This window comes from Podarcis liolepis (genome assembly GCF_965112155.1).
Source record: "Podarcis liolepis genome assembly, chromosome: 2".
NCBI classification, from domain to species: Eukaryota; Metazoa; Chordata; class Lepidosauria; order Squamata; family Lacertidae; genus Podarcis; species Podarcis liolepis.
The window spans coordinates 51,333,878-51,356,897 of NC_139555.1; the positions used below are offsets into that span (position 1 = coordinate 51,333,878).

The 23,020-nt window shown below is 44.3% G+C and overlaps 1 protein-coding gene across 3 annotated transcripts in view; it reads left to right on the top strand.

Moving 5' to 3' along the window:
* The window catches only part of STK10 (serine/threonine kinase 10), a 63,234-nt gene that overhangs the window by 19,411 nt on the left and 20,803 nt on the right, over positions 1–23,020 (top strand). For 2 of the 3 annotated variants that reach the window (XM_083489663.1, XM_083489665.1), the window contains exons 2-6: positions 4,565–4,729; positions 16,212–16,260; positions 18,057–18,206; positions 20,520–20,592; positions 22,194–22,388. In XM_083489663.1, the coding sequence (XP_083345789.1) occupies positions 4,565–4,729; positions 16,212–16,260; positions 18,057–18,206; positions 20,520–20,592; positions 22,194–22,388 (632 nt within the window). Of the gene's footprint in view, positions 1–4,564; positions 4,730–15,345; positions 15,466–16,211; positions 16,261–18,056; positions 18,207–20,519; positions 20,593–22,193; positions 22,389–23,020 lie in introns of those variants that run through there. The other variant, XM_083489664.1, reaches the window with a different exon arrangement.

The window sequence follows — 23,020 nt, forward strand, 5'->3', positions numbered from 1 at the left end:
CCCTCCAGCAATGCTATCTTCAAATCTCCCCTCTTCCCTTCATTAAGAAATAAAGATACTGTGCTGCTGGCTCTGGACTGGAACCAACAAAAGTTTAGCATTGACCAAAAAAAATTGCTTGGGAGAATTTTGCAGGTTGGAATGCTGTGGGTGACTTGAATATGTGACCACTCTAAACTTAGTTATGTGAGTGGCTCAGATGCTTTTGTTTGTTTATGCTAGGTGTGGATCCAAGCTGTGGATGTCCCAAATGAGAAAATAAGTTCTAGAGAGATTCCCCCCACCCCAACCAAAGATCACGTATGTGGCACATCCAGGAGATCAATTCTACCAGAGGGCAAATCCAACTGACCTCCCCATTCACCATCCTCCCTTTTCTCTTGTTTCATGATATCAGCCTTCCGCTGGGTGGTCATAAGAGCAGCATCACTGTTGTCCTACAAGGCAGCAGAGTGTTCTAAATACAGGCTTGTTCCCCCCAGTCATTGTTTCGCTTCCTCTGAAATGAAAACAGCTAGGCTGGCTCTGGCTGCTGGCTCAAAAGGTTCCTCTGGCTCCAGGCTGGCTTCCGGTGAACTGTGATTTTGCAAGTTCCTCTAGTAGCAGGCAGTGCTTCATCATCTCTTCTGCCTCGTTTGTTTTGCAGCAGGGGGTGGGGGTTCCCCTCTTTTTGATAGTGCTTGGCGTTTATTTCTCACCCCCTTCCCCAGTCCATGTGGAATCCAGACCTTTATGCTCTTCTGCACAGATGCCAAAATGCTGCTTTTAATAATGCTTTTAACTGTAATGCATTTATGTGTGTTTTCATTAATGTTGGCTTCTTCATGCACACCTCCCCTAATAGGTACATTTCTGTACACCTTTTTTTAGGTGCAGAACTGCACTGCAGAATTCATAGAGGTGTGCATTTTGAAGGATAGTTCCCTTTTGGTTTGCGTATTGTTTCCAGAAGTGTTAATGAAGTAGATTCATATTCAAAACCCAAACCAAACCAAATTTCTCCCTCATCTGTAATCCGTGTGTATGTGTAGGCTTAGCTGCAGCAGTGCCATTAGATGACCACCGACTTGGATGGCTTGAAAAGAGAGTTAGACAAATTCATTGAGAAGGCAGCTAACAATGGCTAATAGCTGCAATGGCTCTGCTCTGCCTCCACAGTCAGAGAGGCAGGAATGCTTCTGAATACCAGTTGCTGGAAACCGCAAGAGGAGGGTGTTCTCCTGCGCTCATGTCCAGCTTGCAGGCTTCCCACAGACACCTGGTTGGACACTGCAAGAGCAGGATGCTGGACCAGATGGGCCAAAGGCCTGATCCAGCAAGGCTCTTAGTATGTTCTTATAAGGAAACAGACACAAACTGTCTCTTTTTGTTCTGTCCAGTGCAGCTATCGCACAGCATAGGCTTCCTTTCCCACACACCTCAAGTGTGAGTCCAGAACTGGAGGAATTTGCTACGCTGCGGACGCCTTCCAAGAAGCTTGATTGAAAAGGAAGCTTCTTCTAGTAGCTCTCCTCTAAAAACAAGCTCTGTAAACCACGGAAGGAAAGGCAGTTCCTCACAAGTGAAACCTCTGTTAATAACAGTCGGCTCTTGAATTCTAGCAGCGGTCCTGAGAGGAATGGGTGGTGCCTGCATTTCTCTTCAGCAGTTTGTGGCGAAATGCCCCACCCTCACAAGCCGGCCTAATGCCCCGCCTCATAACTGTTTGCACCCACTATGTGATCATCATCATCATCATTATCCACGGTTCTTGCAGCAAACTCATTCTCCAAGTGTGTAGATCCTCATGGATCCAAGACAGCACCACCCACACAGCAGAGGGAAGTATCAGCAGGCTCAGCTGGAAGGGGAATTCCATGTTTGGCAGATAAACACAAATCTTTGGGTGGGTAGAAGGGGAAATTAAGGGGCTTGTTTGCAGGGGATGGAGGGGGTGGGAAACTGGGAGGCAGGGAAAATGAAGTGGAGTGTTGTGGTGTGGCTGGCTAGCTGGAATCCTGTACAGGAGCACTCCACACGACAACATTTTGAGACCAGTGAAAGCTGAGCTATTTCATTAGGCGAAGTATCATGTGTAGCAGTGACAAAGGAAAATCTGTCTCTTGACGCAAGTGGTCTAAGTAGCCAGTCAGGAATTCACTTAGAGCTCAGTTCCACCTTCCTGTGCTTCTGAACTCCCATTGCAGAAGAACTAGTCGACGGTGATGACTGTTAATAAGGGGTTAAATTGGGAAAGTGTATCGGAAATAAAACTCAGAATATTGGCCTCTGCAGAACTTCTCAACAGGGGTTCCAAGTTACAGATCCTATAGGTGGCGCTGATTGGTCTACATCAAATTCTAGGGGTTCATCACACAGGTCTCACATCTTCAAATATAGATGCTTCTGGATTGTGTGGGGTTTTTGGATGACTGAGTATCAGTCACTAGTAGGGATGTAAAAGTCTGAGGTCCTCTGATTTTTAATAAAGCCCAATAAGAAAGGGCCCAGAAAAGAATTCCAGCAACAGACTGCACTTTTTCCTGCAGTGGCTGAGCAGTGACCCTTCTGTTTCAAGTTCTAAAAGGGAAAACTGGGCATACTTACAAGTACTTCTCATCCTGCTTTTTTCTGGGTGTTCATGACACTCCTGTAAAGAGCCATATAAGAATGATGGAAGAAGAGGGAGAGGGGAATAGGCCATATCTCTTTCTCCTGGAAAGAAACAGGACTGTGCAAATAATGTGCATGCAACACCCAGCAAAGGCACTCTCTCAGCACCAGTCTCCAAAATGTCGTCATCCAGACCGTGCTGGCTTTTACCTCAGAATCGCAGCTGTGTTACCACCGTCAATAGCATGTGCCTGACTCAAGCACACCTTGAGTGTTTATGTTGGGAACTAATCCCTTTGTAAACTCTCCACAGGCTTTCTAAACAGAGACCTAAAAAGAGAAAGCAATAATGTAGATAAAAACTGGCCTCAGTGTTCCTCTAGTAGAAACATAACACACACACATGCCATCTGAGGAGTGCCTTGTGCAAGATTCTGCCTGGAAGGTCCTGTCTATGGACAGGCAAAGTTTTATATGCCCCTCCATCTGGAGAATTTATTGTGTACTGAGTACTAGATAGTGATCTGGAGTGTATGGTACTGCCCTGCATTTACACAGATTGGTTACCTAATAAGGCTACTACTAATTTTAGCTGCTGATCTGGGGTGGTGAGAGAGAGAGAGAGAGAGAATATGCCATTATTTTCCTTAGGAAATCTTGTACTAAATATCCCGGGTCTGGCAAACCCTGCTTATAGTCATTCTCTTGCCTGTGGTCGCTTCTGCATTGTGTAAAGAAGAGTTGGCAGGTGGGCAAAGACCACTGACCTAACATACGATGAGCTGGGAGTTCAGAGAATTCCACCAGCAGATTTCTGAAGCTCCACCACCTGGGGCTGCGACATATGCAATTGCCATTCCTCAGTGGATGAAGAGCTGCTAAGGCTTTAAAGGACTTGGTGGAACTTGACTGGCTTATGGCGTCAGACGACTGTATTCAGGGCAGAACTGAAGTCTAGAGGGGCACCCTTGACCCACAGAGTTTAATCTGCTTACATGGCTGTCAAACCAGGGTGCTAGTAGTTCAGGGTGCTGGTAGTTCAGACCTACCTGTTGGGGGCCTGGGTTTGAACCCACCTGCCCCCATTTCTAGTTGCCTTTCCTTCAGCATTTTGTCTGAAGTTGTGCATATTTGAGTGGGGATGGTTAGAAATTTATTGTTTTAATGCTTCACCTTATATTGGGTAGCATCCATATTCATTATTTCATTTTAACATGTTGATTAGACTATTAGTACATCATTTTAATTGGCACATAACTCTTAACACCCAATATCACAAATTATACTACCAGCTGTAAAGAAATAGCACCCTGTACAGGGTTCACAGTTGTGCAACTGCTGTGCCAGTAGCATGGTTCTCATGTAACTCTAAACCATGGTTTCGTGCTGTGTGCATGAGTTGGAGTTAACATGAGCAAAGATTCATGTTTGTATGTGTTCCCATCTTCTCTTTCCACATGGCCAGGAGGAAGACTTCTGCGGAGCTGTGTTTTGCTTTGCTTTTATCTTGGCTTTTCTTGTTGTGTGAAACAAACACTGTCAGATTTCTACTCGACCAAACATCATAGAATCATAGGTTCATAGAATTGCAGAGTTGGAAGGGACCACAAGGGTCATATAGTCCAACCCCCTGCAATGCAGGAATCTTTCGCCCAATGTAGGGCTTGAACCCACAACCCTGCAATTAAAAGTCTCCTGCTCTACTGACTGAGCTATCCATCAGTATATCTGGTCAAAACCATGATCTCTGCCTCATGCTACACAAGAACCTGAGATTAAGAGAGAGCAAAAGTAACCTCTGCACAAGTCCCTCTCCTGGCTCACAGGAGGAGAGGTCTGTGTGTATAAGCCCATTGCTTTGCTCATGCACTTGGTTGAAAACCATGGTTTGGTGTCAGGTGTGAACATGGTCACTATCTTTTTGCTGTTGGCAATACTTTCTTACACTGTTTCCTTTACTTTTATGATACAGGCCAAAAACAGAGAGACAGGTGCCTTAGCTGCTGCCAAAGTCATTGAGACCAAGAGTGAAGATGAGCTGGAGGACTACACGGTGGAGATTGAGATCCTTGCAACTTGTGACCACCCTTACATTGTAAAGCTGCTAGGAGCCTTTTATCATGACAGCAAACTATGGGTAAGATTAATACACTGCTCTCTTCTCTTTCAGGTCAAAATAGCCTCCGAATGATGCTAGGAACTTGTGAGCAGTTCTTGGGCTTAACATGATGTCAGGGATGAGCAGGGGGATTGGGAGAGGCAGGTGACAGGGAGGATGATCCAGGGGGAGGGGCCAGTGATTTGTGGGACTCTGCTGCCCTGAGGGGCTGCCAGGGATGGAGGTAGGGGGGAGTCAAGGGGAAGTGACTGGACAGTCAGAGACAGGGAGGCAGCGGGAAAAGAGCTGGCGGGTGGGTCTCAGAAGTTGAAGAGCCTTAGGAATCCCCTCCATGCTCAAGGAGGGACTTGAAGCTATGGGAGCAGCTGGATCTACCTGCCAGGAGAAGCCATCAGGTGCTTGTGTGCCCTGCGTCAAACCAGGGGGTTTAAGAAAGTAGGAATTGGCATGGCTACACTGTTGCTCCAACTGTGTGATGGAGCACAGGTCTGCAGAGGCCACGAATTCTTAATCCCTCAAACTAAGGGCCAAAAGCCCAGATAAAAAGGAAAGGGTTCGCCTGGTGCATAAAACTAGACAAAGAGGGTATCAGGTGAGCCTTCCTGGGAAGAACATTCCCAAAGTAAGGAGCCACCACTAAAAAGGCTCGTTCTCATGTTACCACCCTCCAGATGACCTGTGGAGGGGGCAAGTGGAGAAAGGCCTTAGATGGTGATTGCAGGGTCCAGGTGAGTTCATGTGAGGAAAAGCTTTCAAAATTCGGTGGGGAGGCGTTTGTCTTCAGGTATATGACCATTTTCTAGAGCCAGTATGAAAGGACAATATGTTATGCATTTCCTCTTGCAAAGACAGCAGAAAGTATTCAGAGCTTTTCTTTAGAGGGTGTGTGTATTAAAAGCATAATGATGATTGTTTAAAATATTGGCTCTAAGACCTGGAGAGAACCTTTTCCAAAACATTCCTGGCTTTGTGGTATGGAAATCAAAAGAGATGCATAAAGAAAATGGACCTTGTCCAATCAGAATATATGTAAATAGAAGAAATTACCCAAGTTCACCTAATTATTAGTGAAAAGATGGTTGGTGGGTATGGGCAGGAGGTTTCTTACTGGGGCTTTTTGGAAGGAAGTATTTAAGCAACGCGATTGGAGTGGGCTACAGGGACAAGGAGGGGAATGACTCACAAGGTAGCCTCTCTCCCCAGCTGCCTAGAACGTTGATTCTAATCACATTTTCTTGGAAGGAGACACACTTGCTTAAAGATATGCAATTGCTGTATTCAGCCTTTTCTAGAAAGCCGTAAAAGATCTAGGTTGTTTTTTGTGTTTTTTTTAGTGATTGGCATGCTGAACTGGTAAGTTGCATAAAAAATGGCTCAAAGGGGATGTTGTGGGTGGAACAGGTAGCATCTTGCCTGCTCCTGCTTTATTCATTGTGGTGGCCTATCACTCCTGATACAGGAACAGCTATGAACAATGGCTTCCACGTTTCAAATAAGACGTTAGCAGTTGGGGGGCTTTGCTCAGTTTTGCAATAGAAAATGCATCTGACTCCCACTTGCAAGCTGTTGCAGTTTTTGGCTGTTATATTTATTCTTCAGACCTTTTTCTCTTGCATGATGGCTTTTTCATGCACAACCCTAAAATGCTTTTCAGTCTCTCTTCCATTTGTCTGTGCGTGTGGGTGCTGTTTTTAATGAGGTTCAAATCAGGAAAGAACCATTTTAGTGCATATTCTAGACCACACAGATTTTATGGTCATGTTTACAGGCCGAAGAGAGTTTCCTTCACTCTTTCCTGCAGATTTGTAATGGTGAGAGTAAAATATGTACCATATTTATCAAGTGAAGTGTGCTTTCTTTTCAAGAGCATTAGATAAAAGCTAATATCCAATTTTCTTTAAAATATGTACATGATTTAGTTTGATTCTCTTAACCAAATCATGCCCAGGTTTCTGTCACTCACAACGGTAGATTCAATTCCCTTCTGGTGTCTGAATTCCTGTCGTCTTGTTCCCCCTCCACACACTGAGCTGGTTTGCAAGACACGGTAATACAAAATACGCCTTCGCAAAGCCGCCTGAATGTTCCAGTTTACAGGTAACAGCTCATATCCACTTTTACTCCTCTCTGTTCCTTTTGACTGCTGTGCTGAGCTGAGCCAAGAACAAACCATGGTTACAGCTTGTGGTAAGTTAAAAGAATGCTTCACTGAGAGTTGGGCTGACGTGGTAAGCCAAACCTAAGCCAAAGCTTAGCTCAGAATGGTGCAGCAGTAAAAATTACGAGAGAGGAGCAAAGTGGCTATGAGCATGATCTTGCGAAGCCAAGGATTGGCTTATGTATCACGCCAATGGGGCTCATTCGATCAACATGTGGAAGGTTGCAGGATTGCGGCAGGTGACTCCGCTGCCCACCTGTGTGTGGCTAAGAGCCCCACTCCCAATCTGTGTGTGTTCAGTGGAACATAATGGCAAGTCCTACTCAGGTGTGTAGTTGGGAAACGTGGTCATGGCATAGCTCCTCATTGAACGGATTGGCTTCATGCAAGGTCAGCACACACAAGTTGGCAGCAGAGCCAGCAGCTGTGACACACACCCCTCCCTGTCCTAATATGTGAAGCAGAACCATGCCATTATCTCCTGCAGAAGTTTATTTGCCTGGAGCTAAGCTCTCCTCTATAAAGACATGTCTGCATAAGGCTATTTTCAATTATCTTGTCCTTGCAAGCAGTGCTGCACCTCTGCTGTGACAAACACACACGCTGGCAAATTGTCTCTTATCCTCCAAATGGCAGATTTGGGGTGATGTGTTTGTGGCTTGTAGCACCATTGTGGTTAGCAGGAGCTCCCAGGGTAGAACAACACCCTGTGCAATGCTTTCTGATTCAACTCCCCCAACACTTCAGGTTGTGGCCTGCAGAAATAATGTTGGAAAGGCAAGGAACTCCAGTGTGGGCATGTCCTGAGGAAGAAGGCACTTAGCAGTTCTTTGGAAGCTGTCACGTCTTCAATAAAAACATGTTTTTAAGGTCAAAATGAAGCATCAGGCCTGCAGTTCAAGCATCAGCATGTAGATGCTCATGAATCAGCAAAGCTCCTATCTTGTTGTTTTATTAATACAGAACAGTGCTTTAAAGGAAGTTGATTAAATTAGAGAGTTGGGTTTTGGTACAGGCTTGCTTGTATCCTTTTGAAAATTATGACTTAGCTCTCTTTGTTGATTAAAATGCAAGCATATCTGGATTTTAACCAGGCATCCGTTTTGAAGAGAGATCGCTCAGACAAGGCCATCCCTTATCAGATGTAGGTTTTACTGGCAAAGTATGCATTTTTCTTTTATTCATTTGCAAATTGTATTGCTTTGTATTATTACGCATTTATATAAACAGCACACCATCTCACCCAGCCTAGCCTATAACTTTTCCCAAAAGCTAACAATAAATTATACAGGAAGAAATAGTTAAATGTAAACACGGAGGGCGGGAGAGAGAATTGGTGCAGTGCCAACGTATGGAACTGGGCTGTCCAGTCACTAGCACCATCTGTGAGATGGCTGGGGACATCCACTGCGTTCTGAATGACGCTGCCGCTGCTACCGCTGCTGCCTCTCAGGGGCTGCCAACCACATTGTCACTACTGTGGTCTGTTTGCCATGCCTGGTCCTTAAGGGGCTTGGAGCAGCCAACAGCACCATCCAGATTGCAGCTGTTGGGACTGGCTAGGCAGGTGTAAGGAAGATGAATGGGAATGACATAGTTTCTCTTCCTCCAATCCCAGGGGACCAAGCTGCTGCTGCTGCTTTTGGTTTATGCATGGAGCAGGAAGCAGGAGACAGCCACAAGAAACCCATGGCCACTTTGTAAGTGGTGCAGCTTCTTACCTAGGGAAGAACAGATATATAGATGACCAGAACATGCATTTTCCTCCTCTGTATGTGGGCTAATTGAAGGAGTCATGTGTTGCTACAACACTTCCTTCTGGTCAGAGGGGCAATAATACTATGTCCCCAGTACTAAATTTCCCACATATTTCTCCTTGTAGGCTATTTTGTTCAGGAAAAAATAAAGCATTATGCCTGAGCTCCCTAGTGAATAGCACCCTTGTATTGTAAGAGAATAATGGCAAAATGGAAGCAATCTGTTTTACAGAGAGCTGGTTATTTAAATTCCACCTACTGAATACTTGTGTGCCAGACAAGCTGTTGACATTTGAATTCTTCCCCCCCCCCCTCCAAATGAGGTTTGTTTTGTGGTATTCTGTGAAATCACCAGAAATCTGCTATGGCTTTGGGAGATCATGTGAGTGCCTAGAAAGTCTGAGGGAAGCTTTTAGTCTGGAGAGAGAGCGAGAGCACTCCTGTTCAGAGAGATTGTAGTGCTGTGAAGCTGATCTGTAGTCATAAAGAACAGGTCTCCTAAATGCTTATATCAGCAAACAAGTTTGACCTGGGACCTTTTATAAGGATCAGGGAGTGCTATCTATTGTGCTATCTACTGGTGCATGCGACATGCTGGCTTCTTGGTGCATGAATATTCCATTTGCCTAGTATGAGTACGGTTTCCTCCTTTTGGCCAGAGCAGAATCCTTGCACCACCACTTGTTCAAGAGGTGCTGCTGTTTGGCCAAGTTCTTTGACCAAGCCCTTCCTGTGTTGGCCATTATATGACCTATTAACCCTGAACTCCCTCTGTTGCTTGTGATTAGGTAAGGTTTATATTGCAGAAGCTAGTCAACGGGATTCTTTACAACAGGGTATAAGACCTTATTCACAGTTAAGATTTCTAGGGACTTGCACTGATCAATTTGTATTTGCAATATTTTAAAAATTACAGAGCTCAGAAAAGGAGGTGCCTCTGTAACAACTGACTCTCCCATCTTTGCTTTATCACTCATCTAGTAAGGTCCACTTTAGGGCCAGTCCTCTCAGAACTGATTTTTGCTGTTCAAATACTATACAGGCAATTCTGCTTATTTACAGTTGCCACAAAAAGGGGTAGGATAACGAATAAGTCAGTTTTACAGACGGTTCTTGCACTAGGGCATTTAATTCATTTCTTATACGGAGATGAATTGCATATAGGGGAGTCCTTTCAGAAGGCTGGAATAGTTTTCACAGAGAATTTAGCTGTAAATTCTGAGAGTTTCAGAGAAGTAGAAGGAACACACCCAATAATGTGTGTGTGTATCTGTCGCACACCCTACTGTTCAGTGTTTTTCCCCCTGCAGGATTAATAGTTGAGTGAATTGCCACTTTGTAAGAGGAGGGACCAAAGGTCATGAATTCTTCACATAGGAAGGGTGGTGCCAGGCTTGCAACACTAATCTTTGCTTTCTCAGCAGTTAAATTGCCATGCCAAAGAGTTTAAATCCCCTTTGGTGAAAGGAGTGGAGATTGTGTTAAAAGGTTTGAATGGGTGGAATTTATCTCCCCTGTTAGAAGTTGCAAGGCTGTCTCAAAAAGATGCTAATTCAAGCATCCATTTAAAAGGCATTATTCGGATTGCTGGGCCATGAGAGTCTTTCCTTTAAGGTCATGTATTTTAACTTCTAATATAATAATGGCCAGTTTAAAAGCCCCACCCCACAATAAAGGAAAACGTATTCAGAATTCCATGGTGGGATGGATTACGATGTACAGGTATTTAGGGGTGACCTTCCACTAACTGCTACCATGACTGAACCAGAAATCAACCATGGTTGATACCAGAAAGAAATGAGATTCTGACTAAACAATAGGAAGAATTTTCTGACAGTAAGAGCCATTCAACAGTGGAAGTGGTGGCCTCTACTATCTATCAGCGATTCTTTAGCTGTGATTCCTGTGTTGCAGAGAGTTACACTGTTGGGTTCTCTTCCAACTCTACGGTTCTAGGCTGAAGTTAGAATAGAGAGCGTGACAATTGTTCCAAGTGTGGCTGGTTAGAGCCTGTTGGCTCTCCTTTCCTTATTGCAGCCAGGGCGTAGCCAGGAGGGGCCAGGGGCAGCTGCCTCCCCCCAAAAAAATCTAGAAAATAAAAATAAAATAACTAACTGACGAATTGCATCACAGATAACTCAGTTCTGCTCCCCCTAACATAAAGCCTGTCCCCCAATAAATCCTGACTACGCCCATGTCTGCACTCCAGCACAAAATGCAGCTGGGTGCCATTTTGGAAGAAGCACAGAAACCATCCCCAGTTAAATTTGATCATGTAGGTTTTGCTGATAGGCACAACCTTAAAAAAAAGTACTGCTTAATGATGTGTTCTGCAGAGTGGAATGTACAGAACATCCTGTTTGGTGCTAGAAGGCAAACTTTGACATTAGAACTATTAGAACCTCATACATCTGGAACTATTAGAGCCTGTACTGCAACTTAAACTGGATTTCTGAGCTGTAGGGAGACTGTGTACAAACAGTCCCCGCCCATATTTATTCTTATCTTAATTGCAAATTGTTTTTTTAAAAAACCTATCTAAGGTTCTCTGGCTTCCTCCCCTGCATCCTGTATTCACTGACTTTTCTAACCTTTATGCCTTACTAAATTGACTGGCACACTCCTTTCTCCTCATCCCGTCCCAAACCCAAATAAGGCTATGTAAATATCGTAACATGGCTAATATTGATCCAAGCTAAACTGGGGTTAGTCCTCTCCAATCGTCTACAAACTGGTCTCAAACTGGCTCCACATCAAATTCTATATCCACTCAATAGTGAAGGAAGGCCGCTGAATTTAAACGAATTTAAAGCTGAGATAGCAAATTACAGCACAGAGAATAACAATGGTTGTGCCTGGCAAATAGAAATCTGTAACTGAAATATGAAAACTACAGTCACAAATATACCTTCATGCATGCAGCACAAGACTAAAAAAGAGAGAATGCAGCCACCATAATCAGATTAGCAAGATTCAAAGTTATTTGAGTTGACTCATTCCAAACTGATGTGACTGCTTTGACTCTACAGTTTCTCATCTCAGCAATTCTAGGGCTGCAGAAAGAAACGGCAAGGAAGTGAAATGTCTCAGTGGGGGAAACTAGGGTTAGTAGGGTGATTACTGCAGAGCAAGCCTGTTAAGTTGCGGGTGAACATATCAGACGACACAGAGATTCTTCAAACAGCTCTTGTTTATTCACAGGCCAGAACAGAACTGAACTGAAGGGTTCAGCCAGCCTGCTTATATAGAGCTCCACTAGAACGCAACAGTAACCATTTTCTGTAACTATCCAATCACTGAACATCACTTTCGATCCCTTATTTGCATATGTGGGCCTGAACTATCTACAGTATCCCCCTGCTGGCCCAGGGTGAGAACTTCAGTACATAACAAAGCCCACTGGCTTGGTTGAAATATTTCAGTGGCATTAATATATTACATATCTGAGGGCAAGATTTTCAGTGTACATTGGTCTTAGTTGCATAGGTAGGGAAGAGAGAGAGAGAGAGATTTTTTGAAAGCCCCAAGTTGGAAATAGGTTTAAGTTGGCATACACTCAAACCTGGACTCCACAATAATATCCAGTTTCCTTGACCCTCCCTGAGGTGAAAGAAACGTGCTTCTCTCAATGAAGATCCCTCTTGGATTACAAGGGGAGCAGAGCTGGCACTCAGCTCCTTGTCTCTCCCAAAGATTGGCGAAGCCTCTCTAGTACTTGGGTAGGCAAACTAAGGCCCAGGGGCCGGATCCGACCCAATCGCCTTCTAAATCTGGCCCGTGGACGGTCCGGGGATCAGCGTGTTTTTACCCGAGTAGAATGTGTGCTTTTATTTAAAATGCACCTCTGGGTTATTTGTGGGGCATGGGAATTCATTCATTTTTTATTTTATTTTTTCAAAATATAGTCCGGCCCCCCCACAAGGTCTGAGGGACAGTGGACCAGCCCCCTGCTGAAAAAGTTTACTGACCCCTGCCATGAACCAAGTGCCTTAGGCTTATTGGTTGTTTTCACCAACCCTGAGGGTGGCACAAGACATAACCTGTCAAATTTTGTAATATAGCTCAAGTCCGTCTTATCCTAACTAGTTAGGACCACAGCTGAGTGTTACAGCACTTACTCTGCATGCAGAAGTTTCTGTGCTCAGTGGGGCTGGCATTGCACCCTGCCTGAAACCTGGAGGGCTGCTGTCAACCAGGGTCAACAGTGCTGGACTAGATGGGCCTAGTGGTCTGACTAAGGCAACTTCCTACGATCAGAGGGCCTGCTGCCACAATGCAAGGAGCACACTGCTCAATTGGTAGCAGCCAGCAAAATGAGTCTGAGCGTCGCTCATTCCACAAAGGCCTCTCCTGGAGCAGGACCTGAGCCTGAAGCGGAAGTGGACAAGGCTTAGCTATGCCTTTTGGCTTTCTCCTCTTGGAGGAATGTTGGAACGCCTGTCATGCAGTTGCTAAAGGCACCGGGCCTCTGTCACCAAAGGAAGCGGCACACCTAGTTGGCAAACATTTGACTTGCTTTCGATTTGTATTATTTGGAGCCGTGTGAGACAAAGGGCGGGATTTGCAGACAAAAGTGGCAGACAGCATTCAAGAAGTTTTGAAATCTAGGAGAGCAATTACTAATAAGATTGAGCTATGGGCAGTTTGATTCTTTTTAAGAGGGTGGAGAGTACATGGGAGAAGGGGGGGGGGGTGACCAGAGAACAGCCAGGTAATAGCATTGCTTGCTTTTTAAACAAGGAAGCAGAAATGCAAAGAATGTGCTTTTGGCATTACTCTTTTCTTCTTTGTCTCTCTCAAGAGCCAAAGGTGTCCCGTTGAAGTCATGTTGTCTTCCCAAGCACTCATTCATCCCTTGTTCTGAGCAAATGGTTTGCACCCACCCCATATGAACAAACTGTTCACCCAAGAATGCTCCTGGATTTCTGTATCTGTTGAAGTGAACTCTAACCCATTCAGCTTCATGCAATAATAAATCTGTTAGACTTTGAGATGCTCCTAGACTCTGCCATAAGCTATCAAAGAGTCAGTGGCGACTCCAGAATTTTCTGTGCACTTTGTTTTCAAAGCATTCCTCCCCCTTCTTTTTTTACAGATGTAAACTTATGATCTATGTCAGAAATGACATTAAATAATGCTCGTAGGACTTTCCCCATTAAGTTTTCAAGTACCCACCTGTAATAAACACCTTCCGCCATGCTAAATAACTGTGTTTTTATTTGGGGGGGGGTGTTTCCAAGTACACGAGCAGCAAATAGTAAAATTACTTTTCACGGGTTTAGATGCTGATTACAGAGAGTGGTTGCAGTCTCAGTGTACAGTCAGCCCTTCAGCACTAACAAGGTGATATATGTCCTGATGGTATTGTGACACGAACCTGGCTCAAGCTGCATTATAGATTGTGCCAGAACATGCTGTATAGATAGATTAACAGCAATGATCAGTGCATGGGAATTTATTGGTGCATGAGTCAGGAGATGCTTGACACAGTTGAAATGTTTATTGCAACAAAGCAAAGCTCTATGACACATGACAGTGAACAAAGGTCACTCCACTGGGTTTCTCCTGTCGCAGAAAAATTAGCCACACCTGAGTGATAATAGAATAACGATGATAATAGAATTTGCAGAGATTGCTCACTGTAAATATTTGTTGATGTGAGTACTGCTAAAAGCGTGCATATGCAAAGTATATGCACTTCTAGTTCCAGAGTAGGAGAAACCAGTGGGGGGGAAATCCTCCAAATCAGGTGAATAGTCACCTGATGGATAAGAGATGGATGTGTTTCTGTGTGTATATATGGTTTTAGTTTTATTTTATTTTAATTATATTCAAGGCAATATGCATGAGGATTTGAGGTGGTTTCCCATCCCAGCACGGACCAGAGAGACTGGCTTAGTTTTAGCAAGGTGGCTGCATCATTTGCCCTCAGCCCATGCCCTAGCTGACAATTAGGCCTCACCTACATGGGTTACCAATTTGAATAGTTCGGGCCCTGAAACTCGATTCTTGTGTCACCAAAATGATACCCCGACTTCAGTGCTGCCTCAGTTCCCAAACGGATAGCCCTTCCCCCAAAAGGCAGTGGTACTTCCAGGCCACTCAAAAGCTGAAATTTGGCACATATGGAGTCTAAGTCATTCCAAGTACAAGATATATCTCGAAACAGGGCAATTTCACAAAGGAGGGGACATGAAGTGTAATCCTGAATATATTCCTTATAATCCAGCACAGAGCAAGCCAGTCTGCACATAGAACAGAGTGTTGATGTTTTTGGAGTTGGCTCCTTCCCTGGACTGAGATTTGGGGTAGGGGGCACTTTTAGCTGCAGACAAAAACATAGTTCACCACTTGCAAAATATGAAGGGGTATGTGCATGTGATAGTTCAGATAAATACCTGAACTACAGTGGACAAATTTGACTTGCTCCCTTAGTTCAGACTCCAGTGTAGCTAATCCTTTTACTTCATAGACATGTTCAAGACAAATTATTAAAATTCAAGCCTGATTGGTTGTGAAAAGGCGTGACTTTTAGGGACTTCAGGGGAATGTTGTGATGGGCAAAACATATTTTTTAGCACTATTACAAAACAACAGGCAAACCCCTGAGAACCAGCTGCAGGCTTCATCTTCAAATTAAAGCAGAAAAAGGAGCACTGTGAGTTTTAGGATGCTTCTGAGCTGTTTCCACGTCAGCTCTCAACTATGACAACTATTTCATCCTGTTGGCAAGTTCAAGTATCTGCAGCAGCCCTCTCTGTTCAAGCTGCAATCGAAACCTGTAAACAAATGCGTAAGTGGAGTCATGAGCATTGAAGCTGCTTCAGATGGGCCTGCAGGTACAGGGAGCATAGGAGGGCTGGTTTTCATTTTGTGTGAGAGGGCAATGATCTGAAAGGAAGTTTCCTGTGGGCTGAAGTCAAGGCTTTGTTTTCTCCCGTTTACTCTGTGGGAGGTCTTGGGGGACATGATCGGATGGGCGTTCAGGGTTAGGCAGACGTCAGAGTAACATAATAACTAAAGGAATCAGCTGCAAACCAGGAAGTCTCTTGTTCCCATCCTCACCTCTGCGGTGAAAACTTTCTTGGTAGCCCTTAGGCAAGCTGTGTCTCTTCTCAGCCTCAACATCACTGCATCTGCAGTGTGAGGATAATAATACTGAACAACCCTTCAGGATTATTTCAACAACTACAGTATTTGAATAAAGAGGTTTATGAATGTGAGGCAGTAGCAATATTTCTGTTTGGAAGAGCTGTAAGTTAGACAGTCCTGATTTTGTGTGAGAACTTGTATGTTGTTTATTATAATGTTCTTAAGCAGCAAGCGCCCGAGTTTGACTTAAAACACCTTACAATAACATTTTAGAAGTAGGGACTTGTGCCCAACAGCAAGTTGCTCTGCTGTGCCAAAAATAACAATAGCAATAAAAAAAATAGTTGGAGTGTTACTTAGTTTGGGGGAAGAAGAAGCTGGTTTGTTCCAAGAAGAGGGTTTTGTTGTTGTTGTTGTTCTCTCTGATAGCAAACGAGCTGTTCTCTGAAATATAATTTCCAGCTGCCCATTTAAAACTTTCTTTTTTTGACAGATCATGATCGAGTTTTGCCCTGGTGGAGCAGTGGATGCTACCATGCTGGGTAAGTGACATGAAGCATCTTAACAATGAAGCCCCTTTTGAGGTCTTTCAGCACATTGAATGTGTTCTGGTCGTTCCTCCCACTCCCATCCCTGCAGGAAAGCAGAGCATTAGGTTTCTGTCCAAAACATGCATGTGAACAGGCTGAAACTGATCATGTGCACGCATGAGGGATTAGGGAGGGGGAAGACATCTGCCATCGAGGAGGGTATTATTTTCCACAGCTTGACTCAGACCCAACACAAGAAGCAAGCATGTGGCTGCTGTGCTTTCCCAGACTTACTGGGAATGATTGCTCCGTGTTATAGTATTTGGGGGTGAATGTGAGGAGAAGGGGTCACAGCAGCTACTGCTTTTAAAAGAGCAAGCCCACACAAAGGCTGTCTTATAGCAATGGGACATAGCCTAGATTTGCTCTGGCTGAGTTTTCAAGAACAGTAGCTATGGCAGGGGGTTGTGTGAGTTTGCCAATCTTCCTGGAAGGGGGAGAAAGGGAGCTTTCAGTTTCTCAGGATCTGAGTCTCCTGTTTAACCAGGCAAAGTATATCTCATTTCACAGGTACCCTCCAGGTTTGGGGATTTGCTTTTAGAGGAAAATGGGGGAGCAGGAGGGGAGGGGGAACTGAGCTATATTTCAAAGGCCTAGATCATGTCTGGCATCTATGCTCCAGGCAGCAGGTGGTGAAGCTACATACTCTTATAGGAGGCAATGTGCAGAGGTCACAAGTCTAAACTCCCAGCCTGTGGTTTTCAGGAAAGAAGGGCTGGGACATTAAATTCATGACCAGTCATTGGGGGGGGGGGGGTTGATTCTCACTGTGGTGAATGAATTCCAAGTGTGCATTTTGTATTTGTTATGAATTTCCCTCCGTCACAGCTAACCACACAGACAGTTGGGATGCAGAGGATTGGCATCCTGCAAATTCTCTTAGACAGCTTTGGGTATCTTCAGTGGTATTCAACTCTGTCTTACTCACAGCAGTCTTACATGGAAATTAAGGGACATACCCTGAGTAAAACTTAATTGAATTTCACCCTTCGGAAGAAGCATAGGAGCAAAAATGCTTGCCCTGAAAAAATGATCTCCTTACCGCTACATTGAATTCTACCCACATATCTGAGGGAATGCCAGCCCTGTTTTCTTTTTCCCTCAGGGTCCACCTACATCTGGGATGGGGAGCCAGTGGCCCCGCAGGTGTTCTTGGGCTCAAACTCCCATTGCCCCCATCTAGCATGTGGTCCAGCAAAATCTGGGGGGTCACAGGTCTCCATACCTGGCCTAAAATCACTATTTCCGTAATCAAAGTAGGTGAAAGAGAAACCACCCACTGAAACAAATACGGCTCTCCCAATGTCCAAAGCAAAGGCGTATTGCTCATGAACAGAAACAATTGTCTTGAAACGCCTCATCTACATTCACTGTGTTCTAGTAGAGCAAGATTAAATATCGTATGTTTGTCGTATTTTACTCTCAGCCTAGTGGTTATGTGTTAGGGCTATGAGCTTTGATATGTTGCATATACAAATTAATCAGTGAAAAGTTTAACTTCAGAATAAGCTCTGCAATGGTTTCCCCCTTTCAGTTCATAACCAAAGCTGGCAGATATTTTGCACCTCAGAATAATCCACTGCTGTTTCCTTTTTCTTTTTTAAATCTGAGGGAATGTCGCCTTTGGCAGGAAAAAGGTTGCTCACCCCTGATGTCTATACAGTTGTTAATTCAAACCCAGGGCAAAAGTCAACCTTGTTCCTTGAAGCTAAATTTAGGGGCATTTTCCGATTGCCTCTGTTTTATAGAACTGGATCGAGGCTTGACCGAACCCCAGATCCAAGTGATCTGCCGCCAGATGCTAGAAGCCCTAGACTACCTCCACAGCAAGAAGATAATCCATCGGGACCTGAAGGCAGGCAACGTGCTGCTGACCCTGGATGGAGACATCAAGCTTGGTGAGGCAAACTAGTTAGCCCTTGTGTAAGATGGGTGCAAAGCTGCTTCCTGCACACAGTGAGATGAGTGGCTGAAAACAGTGGTGCAGCGTTGTTGTTGTTGTTGTTGTTGTTGTTATTTATCATTTCAAAAACAGCAACTGTAAGAGCTGTTGTGTGACCACCTGAGAAAATTATGCATGCTTGGCTGCTGTAGAATAATCATTTGTTAGGTTTGTTTTCTTTCCACCCTTTTCCTCTGAGCAGCTGGGAGCCACGTTGTAGCCTTGCAGCATCCCTGAGGGGTCATTTGAGCAGAGAGACAGAGACCTACTGAAAGCAACCCAGTAAGCTTCCTGGCCAAGCAGGGATTTTCAACCCTCTCTCAAGAAGATCTCATACAGTGTATTTACTTAGAAGTCAGTCTCAGTACATTCACTGAGACTTACTCCCAGGTAACTGTGCATAGAATTAGACACGACAAAAAGCAGAAACAATGTTAACTGGTCTCAAACAAATTTTTGCAGTGTGGAGTGCTGCAAATTCTATTCAATTACATTCAATTTATCCCACCCTCAGAATAACCAGTTGTGATTTAATATCTGTTCATATTCCTCTTTGGACTGTCTTGACTCTTGAGGGATGCCCCTTAGAGAGGGTTTTCCTATTATTTTTGTACTTTTGCAAACCTTTGAGTTTCCAGAAACGTATTTATAACCTAGAATCAGTCAGTGTTGACATCAGCTAAATCTGTGAATGGAGAGGTGCTGAGGGTTATTCTTTTCACCTTAATTAGAATATTTTTCTCTCTTCACCCTAGAATTCGTAGGGTTCTAAAAACTGTGATGAAGTTACTTTGCACGGTACACTTTTCAAAGACCCTCCTTTATAAATGGGATTGTGCTGATTAACTCTGGATGTGGACATAAATCCTCTGCATGCAAAATCAGTTTGATGCAGGCAGGCAGAGGGACATCAAGAAAGCAGTTGCTTGCTATGGTAATATGCTGCAAGAAGCCTGAAGTGATCTTCCTGGCATGGGAGCAAAGTTCAGTTTCTGTATCAGAAGTTGGCCTCTTTTGCTGATGCTGGCTGTGATGATCCCCTTCTGAGAAGGTTTTTATTAGAATCACAGAATCGTAGAGTAGGAAATGAACACAAAGATCATCTAGTCCTGCAATGCAGGAATATTTCACCCAACGTGGGGCTGAAACTCATGCTCTACTGACTGAGCTACACAGAGATGTTAGCATACTTTGAACTTTGGCCTTCCCTTTGGCTCCTGCTCAGACTTGCTGAGCTAAAATTATGCCAGTTCCGCCTCTTTGAATGATAGTACCCACCGGAATGGATGTTCTTCAGAATGGGGATAGGTTGTATTGGGTCCAGAAAGACTTAAAGCAAAACAAAAAACCAACAACAAATCTGGGGTCATCATCTGCAGAATTTAAAGGGGAGACTGATAAATGCAACTTTTTTCATTCTATATGGGATTGTGTATAAATTTATGTCTGCCACAGGAATTGGCATGTTTTCTGTGCAAGCTGGAGAGGGTGTAGTTTGTTAGCAAGGACAGGGTGACGTTTCCTACACTTCATCACCTTTTCAGTGGAAATTTTCTAGAAAGAGGAGGAAGAATAACCCTTAACACAAAATAGAACTGCAGACAACAGCAGGAAGCAGGAGAAAACAATTGATGGCTTGTTAGGATTTTGCTGAGGTATCCAACTACTTAACTGTTAAAATAAAGCAAAATGCTCCACTAACCTGATGGGAAATGAAAGGGCTTCCGTTAGCATCCCCTGTTATTTATATGGCAGAATAAAATAAATAAATACAATTACCTTGGCTTTTGTGGGGCACAGTTAACAAAAATCTGGTACAGTATTTAAACTTCTGACCCTCATTGGGACAGTCTCTTTTGTCTATGTGAGATGGATTTTGCTCCATGTGATTATTATGCATGTGTTGTGGTCACCTAGAACTCCTCTGTTTGTTGAAATCGCTTTCCAGTTTCATCTGCTGATGAAAAATGTGTCCAGCTACAAGTAGTCCTAGAGTTTGTCCACACTTCTGCTTATCCCGTGCCTAGAAAGCACAAGTCTGAGTGGTTTCCCCACACTCCTTTCCCGGGGAGACAAGAGGGAGTGTGGATAAGCCCTTGCACTGTGTCAGAACCTTAGCCTAGGCATTGTCCTGGCCACTTCGATAATCGTTGATTGTTTTCAGAGAATCTCTTGGTGACAGAAGGTAGCTCTTTGCTTGAGCTGCTTAAGGCACACAAGCAACTTGCAGCCGGTATCAGAGGATTTAACATGATCAAACTCTTTTCAGCGGATTTTGGAGTATCTGCCAAAAACATGAAGACTTTGCAAAGACGGGATTCCTTCATTGGGACACCATACTGGTGAGTAAATGAATTCAGATTAGCAAGATGCTTGAAAAGGCTACCACCAAATAAGGGCATATATATTCCAGCTCAAGAATGAAGGTGCTACCTGCCTCTTGGCTGAATTGTAAACTATCCACACGAGTGGAAGTGTGTCAGAGAATGTGTGGCCATGTGTATATGCCGTGTGCTTGGTGTTTTACTCCTGGGGTCCCCCAAATGGCACCTATGGGCACCCCAGCACCATCAGACACCTGCCAAGGTCCCCAGCCCCTCCTAGCCTTTTTTAAAAATTGAAATCTTTTTTGCCTGTATTTCATTTGTTTTTGTTTTTTGGGAGGGGGAGCATTGTCGGTGTTCTGCCTCTTTTCAGTGGTGTGTGCCTAAGTATGACATGTTTTTCTTCTGCAAAACAGATATTTTGTGGTGCTCGTAATGGTTTCTTAGGTTTCCAAAGCTGCCCCTGGGCTCAAGAAGGTTGAGGATCTCTGTTTTACTCTCAGTGCTGTGCAATTACATCTTTGTGTGTATTTTAATGAATTGAATCATAAGAGATTCATTAGAGTGCACATGTCTGCTAGCCTTGGAGGTTGATGGGAGACAGGCTGGGCCAGTGGTTGCCACATTTGGGCTCAGAAGGCAGGAACCGGCCAGTTGGCTGGCTAGGGGCACATGCCCTGCTTTGCCCGCCAAGATTCCCTCCTGTTGAGTTGAGCCCTGCCTGCCTCCTCCCTGGACCCTCCTCACTACAAAGTGCTTCAAGCATAGGGGAGCACAAGGAGTACATCAACAAACTTGCACAGGGGGGAAACTATGTTGAGTGTCCTGCATTGCTGGGGGTTGGACTAGATGATTCTTGGGGTCCCTTCCAACTCTCCAATTATATGAGTCTATGCAAATATGCAAGAGGCTGCAAACCTAGATGAAAGGCAGCTTTTAAGTATTGTTCTATGTGACATCAGTGAAAATGCTACAAGTCCCATAACTGGAATGAAATGTTGATGAATCTAGGCCATTCTCTCTCCCTGCCCCTCTCTTTTACTTCCTAGCATTTGGTGGAATGTCCTTTTTCTGAAGCAGTTCCAAGTATATGAGAGCAGTGATTCACTCTAGGAATTTAATCTCTAGATCAGCCATGTTGCTAAGGGGATGCAATCAGTGAGCATTAATTTGCCATCTAAAGCAACATCCAGGCCAGATGTCATTGGCCTGCTGGTTTTCTGTCGCTGCAGCCTGTTGAGAATGGAGAGATGAATGGTGGTTGCCAGAGGGGGGCGGGTGAACTGGATACTGTCTTTAGCTGATAGATTTAACCATTTCCACGCCCCATTTATTGCAATGGGAGAATTACACGAGTGCTCAACTCTCCTGTAAAAATCAGTGTGACCTATAAGTGCTTAACTCTGGATAGATCATGCCAAGGGCAGTAGAAGAGGCTTCCCCCCAATTTATTCAAGAACTAGCTGCAGAGTCATATTTCTGATGCTTACAACTGACTCCAGGCTAATAACTGATTAAATATATAGATTAGCTGGTGTGGGGAGGTGTTCTTCAAAACCACTGATCAATGGTAATATGTTGGTAGCAGAGCACCCTATTCTTTGTTACTTTCTTTTTAGGATGGCTCCTGAAGTGGTGATGTGCGAGACCATGAAAGACACCCCCTACGACTACAAAGCTGACATCTGGTCCTTGGGCATAACTCTAATAGAAATGGCCCAGATAGAGCCTCCTCATCATGAACTCAATCCCATGAGGGTCCTGCTGAAAATAGCCAAATCTGATCCTCCCACTCTTAACTATCCCTCAAAGTGGTGAGAAGATTTTTTTTTATAGTGCATTTGCACTTCTGGGTGTGTGAGAGGGAGTCTGTCTGTTGGTTGGTTGGTCTCTGTTTACCCAAACAACTGCGGGTCACCTTTGTCTAGATCATGATAATAACAAGGACTAATTTCTTCTGTACAAACCCCCACTTGTCCATGTGCTCACTGAATAACCTTAGGCACAACCAATTTTTCAACCTACCCTATTTCCATGAAGTGCTTTCATGAGGATGTGGGGAGATAACCCAATGTATGCCACTCTGAGCTCTTCAGAGGAAGGGTGCCATGCAAACTTAGCATATAATAGCACCAGTCTTCCCCAACCTGGTGCCTCCTTGATGTTTTGGGTTGCAACCTGAGAGCCACCACTGGTCAGAGTCGGCCATGGGTGTGAAACTGGATCTGGCCCAATTCCCACCCCTTACAGGCCAATTTTCAGTTCTCTACACACATCTGGCCTATACATCTTTGCCCTTTCACTCCTTTAGAGTATTTTCTGTGCGTTCTCCAAGTGTATAGATGCTGCATTGGAGTAAATACCTAGCCAGACCTTCTGGTTTTTAAAGAGAGGAGTGAACAGCCCTGAAGCTTTTTCTCCCTATGCTCCGCAATCCAAATTATAC